Source organism: Perissodus microlepis, chromosome 3 (assembly GCF_051167445.1).
Source record: "Perissodus microlepis isolate ML-2025 ecotype Zambia chromosome 3, ASM5116744v1, whole genome shotgun sequence".
In the NCBI taxonomy this organism is placed as follows: domain Eukaryota; kingdom Metazoa; phylum Chordata; class Actinopteri; order Cichliformes; family Cichlidae; genus Perissodus; species Perissodus microlepis.
In genome coordinates this window covers 22444664-22464405 of record NC_140463.1, presented here as the reverse complement: position 1 = coordinate 22464405, position 19742 = coordinate 22444664, and the positions used below count along the sequence as shown (strand labels likewise).

Genomic DNA, 19742 nt, shown 5'->3' with positions numbered 1-19742 from the left:
CCAGGTCTTTTGATTTCACATGCTCAAAACTGCTAATCCTCCTCTGAAAAGTCCTACCCTGAATTTTTGATGGCTGCCTGCAGGCATGTGTTGTTTACCACCACAGGAAATATCGGGTGATTTTTGGATGGTCTCACCTGTAGGACTTCTTTCAGGATTTTTCTCATAGGAAAAATGAAGTGTCTGGACTAGGTTCTCCTGAAAACATTTGATTGGTTAAACTCTTTAAGGTCAACCACATAAGTGCCATTTTTAAGAAACAAAGACAACGTCACACAGACCAAATGAGTAGAAACAGACCGATGAGGCGCAGGCTGAGACCTGAAGTAAGCTAGAAAGAAAAAACAAAGTGGCCATCACCCAGACCTGAAGAGCCAATAAAGAATGAGAACTCAACAGGGTCAGAAACAGAAAAAAAAAAGGTAAATACTCGCACAAGACTGGAGATCCAGGGGTCAAACCTCCAGTCTCCTGATTAGCACATGACCTGCTCCACCTCCTGCTGCAAAATCAAGTTCATCCACTCCAAATTCTGGGTAATTTATCCCTTAATTGGCCTTGCTTTGTGCTTTATCACTGGTATTTGGTGACATACTTGAAGATGGGCTTAAGTGGACAAAATCATCAAAAATGGTACAGATAAAATAAAATAAAAGTGATTTGCCCTATCATTATTTGTACAGTAAAAGTAACACAGTCTTTTATTTTGAAGGCCACACAGAAAGAAAGTGCTTGTTGTGCTTGTAAAAGGTTTTGTTTCTGGTCTGCTCCTCTCCTCCGACCCTTCCTCCACAGAGCAGTATAGAGGACAAGAATGAAGACAAGTCAGTTACGACCACGTTTGGAGTCAACAGACCTACCATTTCCTGTTTCTTTGAGTGTAAGGCAGCTTCCTTTTTCCTCCCTTTCTTTCCCGTCCCTGTTTTTGTGTGTATAATGATGTGTGTACATATCTGTGTCTGTGTGTGCATTTGTATATATGCAGGTGGCACTCGATACCATCTGCGCTGCTATCTGTATCAAGCCAGAGACCTGCTGCCCATGGATAAAGACAGCTTCTCAGGTACTGAAGACTGTTGGAACTGCTGCATCATCTGGCAGCCAAAGTTGACCCCATATCATTTTTTCCAGCAGTTTTGATGATTTTACTTTGTTAGACACCTTTAATCTTGCATGTTGTTTTCCCCCTTTATTCCAATCCAGACGCCAAATCTGTGTCATTACCGTATATTCACTGTTTATTACATAAGATGGATTTTCTTCCGTCCCTCCAGGAAGAAATTAGGGTTGTGGTGATTATCGGAGTGTTATGTTTACATATACAGGACAAAAGTTAAAGGCAGTAAAAGTGATGGTGCTTTTAAAAACATACAAAGTGCAAAATAATCCCAAACTGCATTATCTGTAGGATACCTTCATCTTTCTGTGTCTTAGAAATAGATTTTCCTGACTCTGGGTGCATAAACACACAAAGACAGAACATGAGAGCAAAAACTGAGGAGGCCTGCAGCTGCAAATGTAACTACAACATGAAGCAAAACCTGGAACAATGAATCTCCATCTGTGAATAGGATCGAAAGATCAAAACACAAGGATAGTTACAAAATACACAACTAAAGAAAAAAAAAACTAAATTGTGTCCAAGGCCATGACAGGCTCATTGTTGAGGGACGGTGGATTGTTTCCACTCACTTGCTACTTCATATCAAGTAGCAGCCCGTTTCTGCCACTAAAAAAAACAAAACAAGAAGTATCCATAACTCGAAATTTTGAGTTATTTCCTCGAAATTTTTAGTTAAAAAGTCGAAATTTCGAGATCCTTTTTTTTTTTTGTGGCGGAAACGGGCTTCCATACGAAGAGAGCGAATAATAAACTTGCATTTAACATGTCTCTGCTGCCCCCATGTGGCCAAAAACATATGTTCATAAGTTAAAACATCACTATTGACAAGTGTCTTTTCACGCTTTGTCATTGCTAACAATCCTTTGACTTTTCAAATAAATAAATAAAGTCTTTAAATGCACCGCAGCAGGCAAACCTTACGGGACATAAAGAAAAAGAAGCTCTGATATGAAGCACCGAGTTGTGTATGTGCAGCTGGTGTTACTGCACTGCAGAGGGAAGCAGCGCAGAAAACAGGCGCACAGAATGAGAGAGCAAAGCACACGCACAAAACAACATGTTTTTCTTCCATTCAGAGAGGTCACGGTAACTGCGACTGCTGCGAGCCAGTGTTAATCAGAAACCCACCGCAGACTCACATGTAAAAACAGAGCTCTCAGAGAACAGACGAATGGATGGACGGACAGATGGAGGGAGAGAGCGATGATAGATGGGAGGTTGGTTAAAGACAGGGTTAGAGAGAAAGAAGCTCAGAGAGCATTCTGGCCACAGACTGACATGATGAATCGCTATCACTCTCATTCACTCGGTCTCCTTAACACACACACACACACACACACACACACACACACACACACACACACACACACACACACACACACACACACACACAATGTAATGGATGAGAAGAGTTGATGGATGGGCTTCACTTGTGCGTTAATCTGGTGTAACATGGCGTCTGGGCATCCATGATTAAAGACGCTGAGGTCTTTCTTGTTTTCTTTTTCCTTCTGTCTGTTGTCTTTTTCTCTGATTGCCTTTCATCTTTTGTCTGTGTTTCTTTCTGCTTTTCCTGCACATCTGTCTTTTTAAGCTTCTCTTTATAGTTCCCCATTTGCCCTTTGCCGTCTGCCTCTGTTTGTTTGCTTCTTTCAACCTGCTGAAGCAATGATCTTACCAGGGCAAGAAACTGCTTGCTGACAAAGCAACTAGTGGAGCAATCAGCTGATGAAGTGTTTCTTCTCTTTACATGTTTGGTTTACTTCCTGCTTTGATTTAAGCTTTGTGCTCACAAAAGCCACAAAGAGGCGAGACTATTTTCTCTTAATAGTTTAATTTCTTGAGGTTAAAAAAAGCCCTGATGAGCCCTTAAACTGCAGTTCCTCAAATGACCACTTGAAGCTGTATTCAAACGGGAGTCCGTTCTCATGTTAAAATGACGTAACTCTTTCCTCCGTAGAGACAATATTTGATGACTTTGGAATTTAAGAACTTGTTTGATTAGATTCTTGGTAGCCCAAGTAGGCTGTACAGGCCTCACTAACGTCTAATACACCCAGGTACTTTATAGAAAGTGCTATGCACTGTGCTCACCACTATTTCTATCAAGCTGGCTGTACTTTGTTATTTTTTGCGGTCATTCATGGGCATACTGTCCGCAGAAGATGGCGACAAAAGTTAAACATTGCAGGTTTAACTGCCGCGAAGCTCTTTAGTATTTTATTCTGACAGAGTGTCTTTTGTAAGGCTCTATGTTCCCTCAAAAAGCAGAAATAAAGTCATGAAGAATGCTTGTGTGGCTTGATTCCCCTGATTCCCCCTTCTTAAATTTTTTTCATCATTCTTCCTTTAAACTGTATCTAATCTTAGATCAAAATCTCCACATTTAGAGATAATGCTCTTTTCCTCCTGTCCTCTCCTCCCTCCTTTTCTCTTTCTTTCCATCCTCCCTCCTCTCCTCTTTCTCTTTTCCCAGTCTTCGTTTGCTTATGTCCCTCTGTGGCTCCCACTGGGGTCCTGACTACTGCCGCTTCCCCTCTACACAAACATACACACACGCACTCTCACTAAAAACACACAAGCACAGACTTACATAACCCCCCGGGGCTGTTTGTATTGCTGTTTTTATGAGCTAATGGGATGTTGGAAATGGACGGTAATTGAATGGGTCACCATGGGTGGTGTGTCTGTACACTGTGTGCGAGTGTGTGTGTGTCTTAGATATAGGGTTAATTGAGGGCTGGTGGGAAAATGCATCTTAACTTCTGTTTACTCCAATGCTAACGGCTCCACAGAGACTCTTTACCCGGCCTGAAACAACAAACTACTCAGTCTGTGTAACTGTACGTAGGCTACATGTGTTTAATTCAGTGTGTGTGTGTGTGTGTTTAACATGGAGGAGAGCGGTTTTAACCTGGAATAACAAACTTCCCAGAGCGGCGTTCCCAGCCCTCTGTCTCGAGCTTGGCATTCCCAAGCTGCTGATGTCACTGTGCAGGACGCCAGGACAGTTTGGACATAATCGTGCATAAGTTTGTACTGCTATACTTGTGAGGACCGTCTTTAAAAACTCACTCAGCATCTTCAATAATAACCTTGCTCTCTGCTTTGCAAATTATGGCGGCAAAAGCTCGTAAGCAGCTTCCAAAACCTTCGCCCAGAAGATGTTGCAACCATTTAATTTTCCTTTTTTTTTTTTTTGGGACTGACCAAAATGAGACCCAGTGTGAAAAACAGAAACTACCCTTTCTGCTTATACATGTTTGGTCTCTCTGAGAAGTTGCATTATATTTCATTCTTTCTCATTTGCAAGTGACAAATCTTCTCATTAATGCATCACTAAGGGCCGGCTTCTTGAAACTCTTCAATATCCATCAAGCTAGATGTAATAGTTCACCCATCTCCTAAACCCCACTAGTACGACCTCTGTAGACGCATGACCCATGACTGTGGTTGAGGTCACTGAGGTAGCAAGAAAACTCTGTTTCACTGGGCCTGTGGGTTGGATACAATTCACAGGGACTCCTTTAAGGCTCTGGATGTTGAGGGGCTGCCCTGGTTGACACTCCTCTGCAGCATTGCTGAAGTTCTGGGTAGGCCTGTCTGGATTAGCAGATTATAGTGGTGGTGGTGGTAACTTTTTAAAGGAAAAGGACCTGAGGTTATGTTCCAACTCCAGGAGGATAATACTCCTTATCCTCCCTGTGAAGGTCCACAGTGGGAGGAAATGGCTGGAAGAGGGTGCTATGGGCTTCCCTTCTAAAATGGGTATTCTCTTGGACCCAGATAAGTGGATGGATGGAACTGTCATGCAAAAAATCCTTTTAATAATCCAGTCTAATACATCAATAACATTATATCTTCCATAGGTAAAGGAAACCGTATAGGTTGAGTAAACAAATATTGAGCCATTAAAAAATAAATGACCTCACTCTGCCAAACGTCCAGACCTCGAATCATATGTACTCTCACCAAGTTTAAACTAGCGAAAAGAAAGGCTCACAGTGTTTTTCCCTCCCCAGACCCCTACGCGATCGTATCCTTCCTCCACCAATCCCAGAAGACGGTGACGGTGCGAAACACTCTCAATCCCACCTGGGACCAGACGCTCATCTTCTATGAAGTGGAGATTTTTGGCGACTCCGAGGTCACGATGGCCAGCCCCCCCAATATTATAGTGGAACTCTACGATCAGGACACATACGTGAGTGTTTAAATGTCATGAAAGCTATTTAGAGGTCTTTGAACATCTGTCTGTTTTTCTATATTGCTAAAACATGGATGTAACATGTATGTCTATGTTGTGTTTTCATTCTTCAGGGAGCTGATGAGTTCATGGGTCGCTGCGTGTGCCAGCCCTCACTGACTCGGTCGCCACGCCTGGCCTGGTTCCCAATTCGCAGAGGGGACAAGAATGCTGGCGAGCTGCTGGCTGCCTTTGAGCTTATACGCAGAGAAAAGGTCAGAGGTCAACTTGACACTTTCACCTACTGGTCTTTTTCCTTCTTGTCATATTCAAAGTTTTTTAAAAGGCATGTGGTTCTGATATGGATGCTTTAGTCTTTGAGGATGAGTCTTGATTTCACTGTTATTCCAACAGCCGTCACTTCACCATATTCCAGGTCAAGAGGTACGTTTATCTCCATTTTTTTCCCCATTCCTTCTTGAATTTTTGTCTTTTCCATTTAACTTTGAAATATAACTCATGTCGTATCACCTACAGGGAGATTTCCTGACTTCCACCCACATCTTAGATGAGGTAAAACCACACCAAGTATTGTACCGTTTTTCTCTAAATTTAAATGTTTGACAGTAAACATGACTGATATGAGACTATCACACAGTCTAGGAGAGTCAAAGAGTAAATATTAATAAATTTTTTTTTAAATAACTTGTTTTTTTCCCCCACTTTTGATTTTTGTTAGGAAAAGTCTCAAAGTAAGCAAACTGGCTAAATCAGAATAATTTATTATGAAGTCCTTTCTTCAGTTTTTCTTTCTGCTGCTTTCTTCATAAACTGTATGTAAAAGATAGAAGGGGACACAGTGATGTTCTATTTTGAAGCCACAACTTTAACATTTTTTGTCATTCCCTGATCGAGGATCGGATCAAACGTAACTTGTCGGTCACAAAGTTACTACACCATGAACAACACGGTGCTTTATGACCTATTTTACTGTAATTGGGAGCCATAATTGACAAAAGCATCTTGAAACTGGAGATCATAAAATAAGCAAGTGACATCAAAGGCAAATAAAAATTAACGCTAATTTCTGCAGTTCCTCCAGTAGCCAGATTCAGGGCACTTCTGCATTTGTCTTCACTTCAGCTTTATGCGTCTTGTATGCAGTATACAGCTTGTCTTCCAGTCGTATCAAAAACACCCCACATGTTGCAGTATATTTGTGCAGTTACAGCTCTTTTCATTTATTTTTTGTGCTGAATTATTTTCTTTTTTCTTCATTCTGGCTTCTTCAGCTGATGTTTCCAGGATTCCTCTCTGAAAACCTGCAGCAATGGGTACAATATAGAAACACAAAGTCAAATCCATCCATGGTCATCCCATTTGATGTCTCTGTCCATTTACTGCATACGCTAATAATTTTATCTCACGTGCATGTTAAAAGCATCCCCTTTTTCTAAAACTTGAAATGTTTATTTACTCGTTTTTGATCAGCAGTAATCTAACACTGTGTGGTTTTTACACGTGGTTTGTTGTATGTTGTATGCAGATGTGTATGGAAGTCCAAAGACAACATGCATGCAGACTTTAAATTATTTTTACATTTTTTATAGGAGCTCAAGAAAGTTTCACTTTCAGAAGATTCCAGATTAAATTTTATCATTAGTGAGTACAGTTAATTATTTTGTGATCACAGAAAGAAAGAGAACATTATATCATAATCAGATAATGTTTCTGTTAATATAATTACACCTTTTTAGGAAAACATACTGAAGCTCAGAAGGAGAAATATTTACCGATGTTGTCTTTGGTCTTCTACAGATTCTTGTAGGTGCAAAAATATTTTTGCCTCTTATGCATTTTAATCGCATCTTAATTTTACATATATTTGGATTATGTGGTTTATAAATTTACAATGTAGGAAACTTAATGTGATGCATATTTTTATATTTTTCAGTCAAACTTAAAATTGACAAACACAATGAGTTTCAAATACATTCAACGTGTATTACTGTATTACCTTTTACATTACTTTTGTATTCAAAATATTTAATCCAAATAAATGTTAAATTTACATGCTTTAAAATACATAACAGGCTGCTTGTTGTAAAGTACTATTTTATGCTTTTTAAAGTGCTTTTTTTAATGTTAAATGTTATTAGTGTGGTATTAACACTCCAAAACAAAATTGATATACTCATCCTAAACGTTGTCATTTAACATTTCTTCATGTTTGTTTCCATAGAACAATTCACCTGGCAGTAAATAGCACGGCAAGCTGTTTAAATCGTTGTTGTGCATTCATGTGCTGCTCAGATGGTCCCAGTTGTCGACCTGGGAAATTCCTCTTCAGAATTTGATGTGTTCTTAAATTTGAATTTGGAAACAGCAAAAACACTACAGAGATTAAAGACTTGTTATCCAGCTAATAAATGTGTTTTCTGCCTAATCTACATTATTGCTCATGGACTGCATTAAACAGTGACAATGTCATATCACCTTCTTGATTAAACGTTAGCCATATAAATCAATCGATTCAAAGGTTCTTACCTTAAACCAAACCTTTACCAGATTTTTGTGTAATTTCAAGTCACTAAAGTCACCCAGAAAAGGGGATTTTCCTAGTCGGGGAGTCATTTCTCAGATGATTCCAATACTCCATGAATGCGCAAATTCTCATTGGTCCCTTGTTGATGACCTGCTACTTTCCTGCATCCATATTCACAGCCAGAGGAGTCAGACCTTCCCTACCCACCGCCTCAGAGAGAGCCAAATGTCTTCATGATTCCTCAGGGAATCAAACCTGTTCTGCAGAGAACCGCCATCGAGGTATCACTAATTATCTGCTTTAACTTTTCTGTTTCATTATCACCACCTTCCTGGGTGCTGAGAAACAGTGAAAATTATCATAGTCTTCTGATCCCTGGTACTGATTCTCTATTGTGTTATGTGTGTCTTAATTATAGATGACTTTAGCTTTATTAGTTCCCTTTAGCCTTCCCTTGCTGTTCCCTCAGGCTTGTCTTTGTGTTGGTCTTGTCTGTCATGGTCCTTAGTTTAGTTGTGTTACGTTAATCTAATATTGCTGTTCTGCTGTGTCTCTCTTCCTGTTTTATTTTGGTACATGTTGAACTCTGTGTCCTGTGTTGGGTTTGACATCCTGTGTCTTGTTATCCATGATTTGTTTCCACTGTGTCTCCCACCTGTTTGCCTCTCGCCTCATTACCATGTGTATAAATTGCCTTGTCTTGTCCTTTGTTGTATCATCCTGTTTCCTATTTCTTGCCATCCCTGTTTGTAGCGTCACTGTAGTTATTTCTTTAAAGCTGTGTTTCCCATTTTTGGTTTGCCTTAAAGAAAGCTTGGTTTCATTTAATGCTTCTCTATGAGTCTGGATCTGGCGTCCTCTTCAGTCATTATATATGATAAAAATCTCTTCAACTGAGAGTTTTTGTTGTTTTTCAGTATTAATATCTTTAAATATCTTTATAATTTAAACTCAAAGAAACTTAAAGGATCTTCACTTTGTTTTTGTTTTTTTAATTTTGAATATCTATGAGCAGTTTGATAGATTTAATTATTACAAGTCTAAAAATGACAACACCAACACCACTCTTTCTGTGTCATCCTGACAGATTTTAGCATGGGGCGTCCGGAACCTGAAGAGCTTCCAGCTGGCCAGCGTTACCTCCCCCAGCCTGCAGGTGGAGTGTGGAGGCAGCATGGTCCAGAGCTGCGTCATCCGCAGTGTGAAGAAGAAGCCTAACTTTGACATTAATACGCTTCTCCTTGATGTGGTGAGCTATGCTGTACTATACTTAAACACACAGAGTAATCAGTGCCCACAGCTTCCATGTTAAGGACAGCTCTGCTGTGGTTTGTGTTACTCATTTATCTTCATCAGTGAAACCACAATAATGGCAGAATAGAGAACTTCCTTCCCTTTTTCCAAGAAAATTATACGTTTCCTTGTGTGCTGCAGCAGATTTTTAAAAATATATTTTTAGAAAAGTGAATGTTTCTTTAGATAAGAGTTAATTATCTTCCATGGCTATTAGCATAGGCATTACTAATGTACCATAAATGCAGGGTGTATATTTTTACCATGGGTATGGTGGAGGGTATAAATGCTTACTGGATGCTCTTAAAGTGGATGTCACTGTAGTACAAGGTCAATAGTAAGCTGAATTTGATGTTTAGTAAATCAGGGATAATACATTTAACATCGATGTAGTTTTCTTTGGATAAACCAAGTCTTAATTTTTTCCACCACTGAAGAGGCAGCCATTTCCACCTTGTTCAGGGATCCTAGAAATAAATAAAATAGGTAGAAGTTTTATATTTGTTAAGACTTTGTGATTGTGTAATAAAGTTATGGTCACATTTGCACATGATTCTGCAAGTAAGTACATAAAAGGGCACAAATTGCAAACCAGCTGACACTGGTAATATCAGGGGTGTCTCACACACAATGCATTATCTGACATTTAGTTCAGTTATGGGTTATCAGGTTTTACTAATAGGGTCATTCCATCTCAAGTGTTAGCTAGTGGTTATTTGGGTGGTGTTAATTAGCCTCTGCACGGCCTTCTTGTTCTCAGTCTTGGCCCCTGTGTACCAAACGGCCAGCACGCTCTCCACTGAGGAGCAGTAGAAAGCCGGCAGGGAGAAAGTGCAGCCGCTGCTGCTCTTTCTTTACCAGGGCGTTGGTGTTGTGGGTCCAAGTGAGATCAGCGAAGATGTCGGTGCCCAGATACCTGAAGGTGGAGACAGATTCCACCTGTTCTCCATTTATAATGAGAGGGGAGTGGACCTGTCTGTGCCTCCCAAGTCCATTATGAGCTATTTTGTTTTAAGGATGTTCAACGTCAGGTTATTTTCTGAGCACCCGCAGGGCAAGTTCTCTACCTCTGCCCTATATGCTGTCTATCTATATGCATTTTTTTTAAATAAAACTTTATTTGGGCAGTTGTTGTAGTTTGAGAGTTATGTTTGGGGTCTTGTATCAGGCGACCAATGTGAAGACTACAAGACTACTCACATGAAATGGGCTTCTGACATCTTTTTCATCTCTCTTGTTTCACTAAATTTATTTCCATGTATAAGTGGGAGCCAAAAGTGAGCTAAAATGCCTTGTAAGGCTGGGAGGAATTGCAGAGTTGAATATAGTGGGCTATTATGAAAGAACACAAGTTATAGCAGATTAAAAAAAGGGTTGTATGGTCGCTAAAAAACCCAACTGCATGCACGTCGACACCTGCGTTCCTCTCGCTGTCACTCTGCAAAGAGCGTTTTTTAATTCACTCATTTATTTTAATCAGACCAGCCGCAACCTTCAGAGCAGGGAATCGTACCAGTCGTTACTTATCCTTCGAATGTAACACTGTCCTCTGAGAATATGTTTCCACTGAGTTTACATTGGTGCCATTGAATTCCACCTAAGTGTTTTCTTATGAAAACCTAAACTGAAATATGGAAATATTAAACACATTTTTCCTAACAGCGGCTCCAAACAGGCTAGAGAGTTTAACAATATTAAGGTCTGAAGTTGATCACCTCCGTGTTTTATTATGACAGCTATAACTGGCGTATGGAAATATTCACTTTTTTCCCCTTAAATGCAGATCCTTGCGTTGGCTCCTGCAGTTTAATGTTAACAAGATTAAGGTCCTGTTTTGACCACCGCACGAGTGTGACAGCCTCAATCGGACTGTGGAAATGTGCACATTTCTTTTCCCCTTAAATTTAGCCCCTGAACCAATTCCAAGCATTTAATGTTAACAATATTAAGGCCTTAAGATGACTGCGTAAGTGTTTTCGTATGCCACGGGAGCACAAGAAAATGTCATGGGCATAGTTTCCTTAAATATTACTCTTTGAAGTGTCTAACCACCTAATGTTAGCTCTCTCAGTTTATTGTGTGAGTTTAGCATCATCAGCCTCACTTAAGCCTTTCTTAAAGCCAGAGAGCTCAAACAGATTACAGTTGCCAGCCCATTGTTTATTTACCTATGAGTGAGTTTGGATAAATGAGGTTGTATTGGCATATTGTCTTCAGATGTAGCTGCTGTAAATGTTTTGAGGGTTTCATTATGCAGCTGGTTCCTTGAGGTTCTTCTTCTGCTACAGCTCTCTGTAAAAGTCAGAGGGTTTGAGGGAACTCGAGCCAGTTGAATTTTATTTAAGTATATAGCTGTTGCAGAAGCTCTGCCAGCTGCAGCACCTACAGTATCAGCATCAAGCGGGAGACTTTCAACACGCCTGGCAGGTCAAGTGATGGTCTGCTTGTCTTCTAAAGCCTGCAGACGTACAACCCAATGAAGGTTGCAAACTTTAAGGGGGCAGACTTTCTGGACCAAAAGTCAGAGATCTTATACAGGAAATCGCAAGAGAGGATTGTATAGATTTCACAAAATATGTTGCTACATGTCATTTAAATCTAAATTGAATCCTCTTTAATAGAAGATCATGATGACTGTATGAAAACAGGAAGATAAAATGCTCAGTGTTGATCAGATTTGTGGTTGTTTTGTAACTTTCTAATTGTTTTATTGGGCTGTGGCAGATATAAGTTGTTCCTTCTGCTCTAGTTAAGTCAGCTGTGAGTAATTCTGGAAATGTTTGATTCGATTTTTTCCATAAACTCACATGAATAAGGTCCATTCTTGGTTTTTGTTTTTTCTTTGTGGTTATTTGTTTGTTTGTTTAAATAGAATGGTCTTCATACGCTGATATGTGCATAGAACAAAGTAAAAGCACATGGAACAGTGCAGCCATAAAAGACGACAACAATAAAATAACAGGAGAAACACTACTGAGGAGGAAGCCTGAAAAAAAGCACAGCTTCCCAAAGTGTTTGCACAGGAGTACCTTTAGTTTAAAATAAATACATAATTATAATAATAAATAAGAAAGGCTTAGGATGAAATATCATTTCATTGTTTTATTTTACAGAGCAAGCTTTAGTCCTACAACGCAGTAACAGCCTTCATTTTGGACCTTCAGGGTCATCATTCCCAGAAGTTCACAGCAGTCTGTTTTTGCAAAACACTGGTGTGAAAATCTCCAGTGTGCAATTAAGATTAATGGAGCCATATATAATGCAAGGAAGTGACACTTACATGACAGAACAAAATGGCATATACTGAAAAGGACAGAGTTTACCGCAACTTGTATGTTTTTTGTTTTTTTTTGTTTTATCTTTTTTTTGTGTCACTTTACTTGCAAACCTTATATTAAAATCCGTAACTTATATGTTAACTCAAAGTTGATTCTTTTCATCTGGACGTCGTATTGTTAGTGGGAGAAATGTTTCATTACTGTCAGTGACAACTGATCAATGGCCATCAGTACCATTCACAGAGAGTTGGGGAATGGCTGCAATCACAGAATTGTAAGATTGTCAGTGATCAGTAGTCTTTGATCAGTTGTTGTTGATCAATGGTCATGACAATTTGCATATTAATCCAATGATCAAGAAACTGACCTCCCACCCTATTGTTCAATCAGTGGGCTAATTTCAGCATTGTGCAAAGGTACTGTTGAAAGGTTTGGGGGGAACCTGCAGTCAGCTGAGACTAAAGAAGTCACTTGATTATGAGTGACGAAATGTTTCTCCAACTGAAAACGCTACGTCCAGATGAACAGAATCAACTTTTGGGGGATTTCCTTACCTGGATGATTGAGCATGCGTCAAGACACTTTAACTCAAAGTGTTGTATGTACCCTGATTTCCATCACAAAGATCGTATCTGCACCTCTGCAGATTCAGCTATTTCTTCCCTTACATTTGAAAAGGTCCATTTAAGCCTTGATTGGTCATGCCTTGGTGACCAATCAGTTTTAGGCAATCAGAAGCCACAGCCAGTCAACATCACGCAGGCAGGTGGCATAACCAATTAGAAATAGACGTTAAGCAGCCAGACGCTTAAGTCCCTGTGTTTTCATCTTCCTCCATCTCACCACAGAGACTTCCCCAAGAGGAGCTCTACATGCCGCCAATCGTCATCAAAGTCATTGACAATCGGCAGTTTGGGAGGAAGCCGGTGGTTGGGCAGTGCACCATCCGCTCGCTGGAGGAGTACCGCTACAACCAAGAAGATGAACAAGCTGTGGAGTTGGAGGGAGAGGAGGAAGGATGGAGACGTAAGGCACACAGCAGTGGAAAAAATACAGCGAATGATTAACACTGATGATAAATGTTAAGTGTCTTCTTTTCCTGTGTGTGTTGGCACGTGTAGGTGAGGCGCCCCATTTAATTTCTGGGGAGGTTTTTATTGACATCGATGATGAGCAGCCGCTTGTGTCTGACCAGGTAAAAGAGCTTTTTGTATCAGCTAGTTGCCTAAACCTGCTCTGTGTACACAACACTGCACAATTATTGGCTAATTACTCAGTAGGTAATTACTGGTAATTAGTACTTTAAATAATTGCCACAAAACTGCCTTTAAAGCATCAAAAACACTTTTGTGTTCATCTCTAAATTTCCTCTCACTAACATAAGGATTCTCTGGCTGGGCTGTGACTTTCACCTTCCTGCTGAAATCCAAAATCTTTAACAAAAGAAAAGGAAAAAAAGAGCCTAGCCAACAACATCACTCGAATGCAGATAAAATTGTTTATTTAGTAAGGGCTATTTTTCACATTGAGTTAAAACTGCCAAGGATAGTGGTGAGGACGGAACCTATATACAGGACACAGCCCTATTAGGCTCATAGCAACAGGTCCCACTGTCTTACCCTTTCATTTTTTTCCTCTTTCTTCTTCATGTTTGGACAATTCAAACTATTTTTGGAATACCCAAAAAGTTGATTCTGTTCATCTGGATGTAGCATTTTCATCCAAGTGACTTCTTCAGTCTCAGCTAATGGCAGGTTTCTCCAACCGTTTAAAGAGTACATGTGCACAATGACTGAAACTAGCACCACTGACTAACAAAGGGCTGTAAGGTCAGATTCTTGAGCATTAATATGCAAATTTTCATGACTATTCATGAACAGCCACTGATAAAAATATCAAAATGCTACATCCAGATGAACAGGATCAGCTTATTGGGATTTCCTTACCGGATGACTGGTCAAAGATTTTTGACATCACAGTTTGAAGAACACATAAAGTCAATTACTAACAAAATGTAGTCTTTTTAAAGCATTTTTTTAACATCCCCTCTTACCCCCCTCCTGGTCCACAGTCGTAAGTGGTTTCATTGTGTGTATTAGTGAATAGAAGATTGTATAGAATTAGACCGCGACATAATTTGGCTTTATTGGTTTGGCAGACCGCACGAGGTTCCGTTGAAGGGAGCAAACATAAATAATGCAGCGCTATAAATGCTAAACACACACTCGCAGACCGCAGCTATCGTTGTGTAATCATGTTTGAGGACTGAAGGGAGCTGGAAAGTTTCAGGAGGAATGCATTGTCATCAAACTGTGGTCCCCCCAAAAACTGCAAAAACGCAGAGTCGTTATTATGTTTAAGATGTAGTTGTTGTTGTTGTTACATTTTCTAAAAATAGTGTTAGGAGGAGAAGAGTTACCAGAGTGCAGTGTTGGTATAAGACATGGAGAGGGTGACACAGAAGGGAATTGGTAATTATTAATAATGTTGTTGTTTTTAGTATTGATTATGTAATTGTGCTCTCGGCTATGGGTTGACATAACATCCCCTATATCTGTAAGTAGCAGCAACTAAACTTTGAAAAAACTTTGACTCTACATGGAGAAACATGTTTCTTTAAACACACAGTAAGTCCTTATCGTCAGTCTGAATGAGATTTGAAAGACTCTAACAAATCTTCAATTCCACCTAACAAAAACTCCAAACTCAATAGAAACCACCTGGTATTGTTTTCACAGACATTTTGCTTTGAAATGTGTGGTAAGGATGGCGAAATGTTATGTTTCCAATAGAAAGCACAAAATGGATCTGCTGCAGTGCGTATAAAAACACAAAAATGTTTGAAGCTTGGCCCAGTTGGGCCTAAGTAGGCCCAACAATAAGTAAATAAATGTAATAAGTGCTTGCTGGGCTATTGATTATTAAGTTTAATAATAATAATAATGTGGAGGTAAACACAGACGACACGAGAGCTCTCGATTAACACTGCTCGTTTATTGCTCATCACCACACAACTGAACACTTTCCCTCCAAAACACAGCAACAACACTTCCTGAGAACTGGGTGTGAGTGGAGCCCTCCAGTGGTCCACCACACATGCCCCCCCCGAACACCCAGTAGGGTCATCCCCTAGTCCAGAACCCTTGCTTTAATTAAACGCCCAGAACAGCTGAACCGGGGAGGAGGAGAGCTGGCGGAGGGGAAACGAGCCTGAGGGCCAGGCTGGCATGGGCGGTCAGGAAAAACTGAAGATAGGTCGGGCCCCGCCAGGTGGGGGGCGCTCCCAGAGGAAGAAGCAGGGTTGTCCAGTCCAGTGGAAGGTGGGCGGCCACGGCGGGGGGCCTGAGCCGGCACCACCTGGTCATCCAGAAGCACATGTGCTGGTTTAAGTCTGTCAATAGAAACAGCCTCCTGCCGACCCCCAAAATCCAAAAGGAAATGCTTCCGGCCTGGTTGAATAACCCTAAAGGGGCCGTCATACAGTGGACGCAGCGGAGGCCTATGAGCGTCATGCCTGACAAAAACAAACTGCGAAGAGTCCAACGACCTCGGAACAAAGGTGTCGGGCACACAATGGTGCACTGGGCCAGGAAGAGAAAACGAGTCTCTTGGGGGACGGAGAGACAGCACAGAGGGAGCGAAGCACTGGGGTGGGCTCTCAGGCAAGAATTCCCCGGGGACCCGGAGGGGCTGACCAAGGACAAGTTCAGCCGGGGAAACCCCAAGGTCTTCTTTAACCGCGCAGCACAACCCCAGTAAAACCCATAGAAGGCGGTCAACCCAGTTGCCATCTGTGAGAGAAGCACGGAACGCGGCCTTAAGCGACCGGTGGAAACGTTCGCACATCCCATTGGCCTGCGGGTGGTACGCAGTGGTTCGGTGGACCTTGACCCCCAGGCCGTCAGCCATGGCAGACCAAAGCTCGGAAACGAACTGGGGGCCCCTGTCTGAGGTGATGTCGGCGGGGGGACCGAAACGCGAAACCCACGTTGACAAAAATGCCCTGGCCACTGCTGCTGCTGTAGTGGACGCCAGAGGCACTGCCTCAGGCCAGCGGGTTGTGTGGTCCACTACAGTCAAAAGGTGCGTGAAACCTTGTGACTGCGGCAGAGGACCAACCAGATCCACATGCACATGATCAAAACGCCTCCCTGGAACGCGGAAGGATTCGAGGGGCGCCTGTGTGTGCCTATGGATCTTAGCACGTTGGCATGGGATGCACGCGGCTGCCCAGTCTTTCACCGATTTACGAAGGCCCGGCCAAATGAACCTAGAGCTGACCAGCTTGACCGAGGCCCGGACGCCTGGATGAGAGAGGGTGTGTACGGAGTCGAAAACGTGACGACGCCACGAAAGGGGAACTACAGGGCGTGGACGGCTGGTGGAAACATCGCAAAGCAGGCTAGGCCCGCCGTTCCACACGGGTCTGTCCTCCAGTACAAGGCCCGTTTGCGCAGACCGAAGGGCAAGGACGTCCGGGTCGGCCTGTTGGTCAGTGGCCATAGCCTCAAAGTCTATGCCAACATAAACGGGAGAAACCAGCACGCGGGATAGACAGTCAGCCACGCAGTTGGACTTACCAGCCACGTGCTGAATGTCAGTTGTGAACTCGGAAATGGCTGCCAACTGGCGCTGCTGGCGCCCGCTCCACGGATCAGAGACCTTGGACATCGCAAATGTCAAAGGTTTATGATTGACGTACGCGGTGAAGCTCCGACCCTCGAGGAAAAAACGAAAATGCCGTGTCGCGAGGTGTAGGGCCAGCAACTCCCTGTCAAAAACGCTATATTTGCGCTTACTGTCCCTAAGCGTGCGACTAAAAAAAGCGAGCGGTTGCCAGACACCGGAAACCGCTGTTCTAACACTGCGCCCACTGCCACGTCCGACGCGTCGGAGGTCAACGCAATCTCCGCCGACGGAAATGGGTGGGCCAGCAGGGCGGCGTTTGCCAGCGCGGTCTTGGCCCCAGAAAATGCCTGGATGCGTTCAGGGAGCCAATCAATCGGGTCCTTAGCTGTTTTACCCCTCAAGGCAGCATAGAGAGGCTGCAGCAGGTGCGTAGCTCTGGGGAGAAAGCGGTTGTAGAAATTGACCATCCCCAAGAACTCCTGCAGCGCTTTAACGGATGCAGGACGCGGAAAAGCCGAAACGGCCCGGACCTTGTCTGGCAATGGAACCACACCGTCAGCGGAAATGCGGTGGCCCAAGAAATCCAGAACCGGCAAGCCGAACTGGCACTTGGAGGGGTTGACGATCAGGCCGTGTGCCGCCAAGCGCTGGAAAACCTGATGCAGATGGGACGCGTGCTGACTCTCAGAGCAGCTGGCCACCAATATATCGTCAAGGTACACGAAGACGAAAGGCAGCCCGCGCAAAACAGAGTCCATCAACCGCTGAAAAGTCTGGGCGGCGCCTTTCAGGCCGAATGGCATGCGCAAAAATTCAAACAGGCCGAAAGGGGTAATAACGGCAGTTTTGGGGACGTCTTTGGCGCGCACGGGAACCTGGTGATACCTCCGCACCAAGTCAATTTTAGAAAAAATCGAGGTGCCGGCGAGGTGGGCGGAAAAATCCTGGATGTGGGGAATGGGGTAACGGTCGTTCTCCGTGACATTATTCAAATGGCGAAAATCCCCACACGGCCGCCACCGACTGTCAGACTTGGGCACCACGTGTAGCGGAGAAGCCCAGGCACTATTCGAGCGCTGCACTATGCCGAGGCGCTCCATTGCGGCAAACTCTTCCCGAGCGATGGAGAGTTTCGCGGGGTCGAGGCGGCGCGCGCGTGCGAACACCGGGGGACCGACCGTTGGAATATAATGTTCAACCCCATGCTTTGTTGCAGTGTTCGAGAAATTAGGAACAGTCAGTGAAGGGAACTCCATGAGCAAACGCTGAAAAACATTCCCTGAAGTCACTAAATTAGCCCGATTCAGGGGCTCGATGGCGCGAGTGAAACAGGGTATTGAAGAAAAAGACAGTGCATCGATTAAGCGTCTGTTAGCGACGTCGACCAGCAGTCCGTGGGCACAAAGAAAATCGGCGCCCAAAAAAGGTACAGAGCTAGCGGCAACAACAAAGGTCCATTGGAAATCCCGACCATGAAAACAAACAGTCATGGACCTTTCCCCGAACGTTGCGATGGGAGAGCCATTAGCCGCAATAAGCTGCGGTCCGCAGCCCGCTGCCAAACTGTCGGCTCCGGACGGGGGAAGGAGGCTCTTCTGGGAGCCGGAGTCGACCAGGAAACGTCTCCCAGAGCGCGAGTCTTCTATGAAGAGCAGTTTTTCTTTGTCGCCAGCGGTCGCGGCCACTACAGCGCGCTGGCAGGGTCCATGTCCCAGGGTCGGAAAAGCGCAAGGCGGCAGGCAGCGGCGCGCTCCGGCGCCTAAACGCTGATGGTAGAAACAGAGGTCCCGTCCGTGGTGTCGCTGTGCCGCGATCTTTGCCGTCAGCGAAGGATCGGGTACGTCGTGGCAGGTCAGCGGGGAAGTGGAAGGCGCCGCCGGCGAGGCTGGAACTAGGTCGTGATCGTGGAAAGTGCGGGTAGCCAGGAGAATACGATCCGTGTCCTCAGCCAGGGAGCGATAATCCTTCGTGCCCAGAAGCGGAGAGTTGGCGAGGCCGGCTCTCACGGCCGCCGGCAGCTGTCGGAGGAAGATGTGGGTGAAGAGGAATCCCCCGTCGTCCGGTCCGAGAAAGGATAGCATGTGCTCCATCAGTTCGAGAGCCGTACCGCCACCCAGGCCTGAGAGGGAGAGGAGCTTCTCGGCTCGCTCTGCGTCGGAGAGGGCATAGCGCCGAAGAAGCAGCTCCTTAAGGGCGGCGTACTTCCCTCGGGTGGGTGGGTCCCGGAGGAGAGTCAACGCACGACGCCACCACATGGTGATATTTCGTGTCGTCAGCCGAGATGCCACGAAGGGCGAACTAAGCCTCCACGTGCACGAACCACGACGGGGGGATCGTGAAGCCAAAAGTCCGGCAGCTCGAGCGCCACAGCAAACGTAGCTGCAGCCGGAGGCAGAGGGCTGGCGGCTGCTGATGCATCCAGAGCGGAGTCGGTGCCACCATCGGACTGCAGCATGTTCGAGTCAGGGGTCACCAATGTGGAGGTAAACACAGACGACACGAGAGCTCTCGATTAACACTGCTCGTTTATTGCTCATCACCACACAACTGAACACTTTCCCTCCAAAACACAGCAACAACACTTCCTGAGAACTGGGTGTGAGTGGAGCCCTCCAGTGGTCCACCACAATAATAATAATAATAATAATAATAATAACTACTAATAACTACTAATGGTACAAGAACATG

At 43.7% G+C, this 19742-nt stretch overlaps 1 protein-coding gene across 7 annotated transcripts in view; it reads left to right on the top strand.

Annotated features, from left to right (window-relative positions):
* Positions 1-19742, top strand: part of dysf (dysferlin, limb girdle muscular dystrophy 2B (autosomal recessive)) — a 109260-nt gene that overhangs the window by 39573 nt on the left and 49945 nt on the right. For 6 of the 7 annotated variants that reach the window (XM_084923586.1, XM_084923588.1, XM_084923590.1 and 3 more), the window contains 11 exons: positions 796-880; positions 986-1063; positions 5146-5327; positions 5444-5584; positions 5724-5753; positions 5847-5882; positions 6602-6643; positions 8034-8135; positions 8942-9103; positions 13274-13451; positions 13547-13620. In XM_084923586.1, the coding sequence (XP_084779712.1) occupies positions 796-880; positions 986-1063; positions 5146-5327; positions 5444-5584; positions 5724-5753; positions 5847-5882; positions 6602-6643; positions 8034-8135; positions 8942-9103; positions 13274-13451; positions 13547-13620 (1110 nt within the window). The remainder of the gene's footprint in view (positions 1-795; positions 881-985; positions 1064-5145; positions 5328-5443; positions 5585-5723; positions 5754-5846; positions 5883-6601; positions 6644-8033; positions 8136-8941; positions 9104-13273; positions 13452-13546; positions 13621-19742) is intronic. The other variant, XM_084923589.1, reaches the window with a different exon arrangement.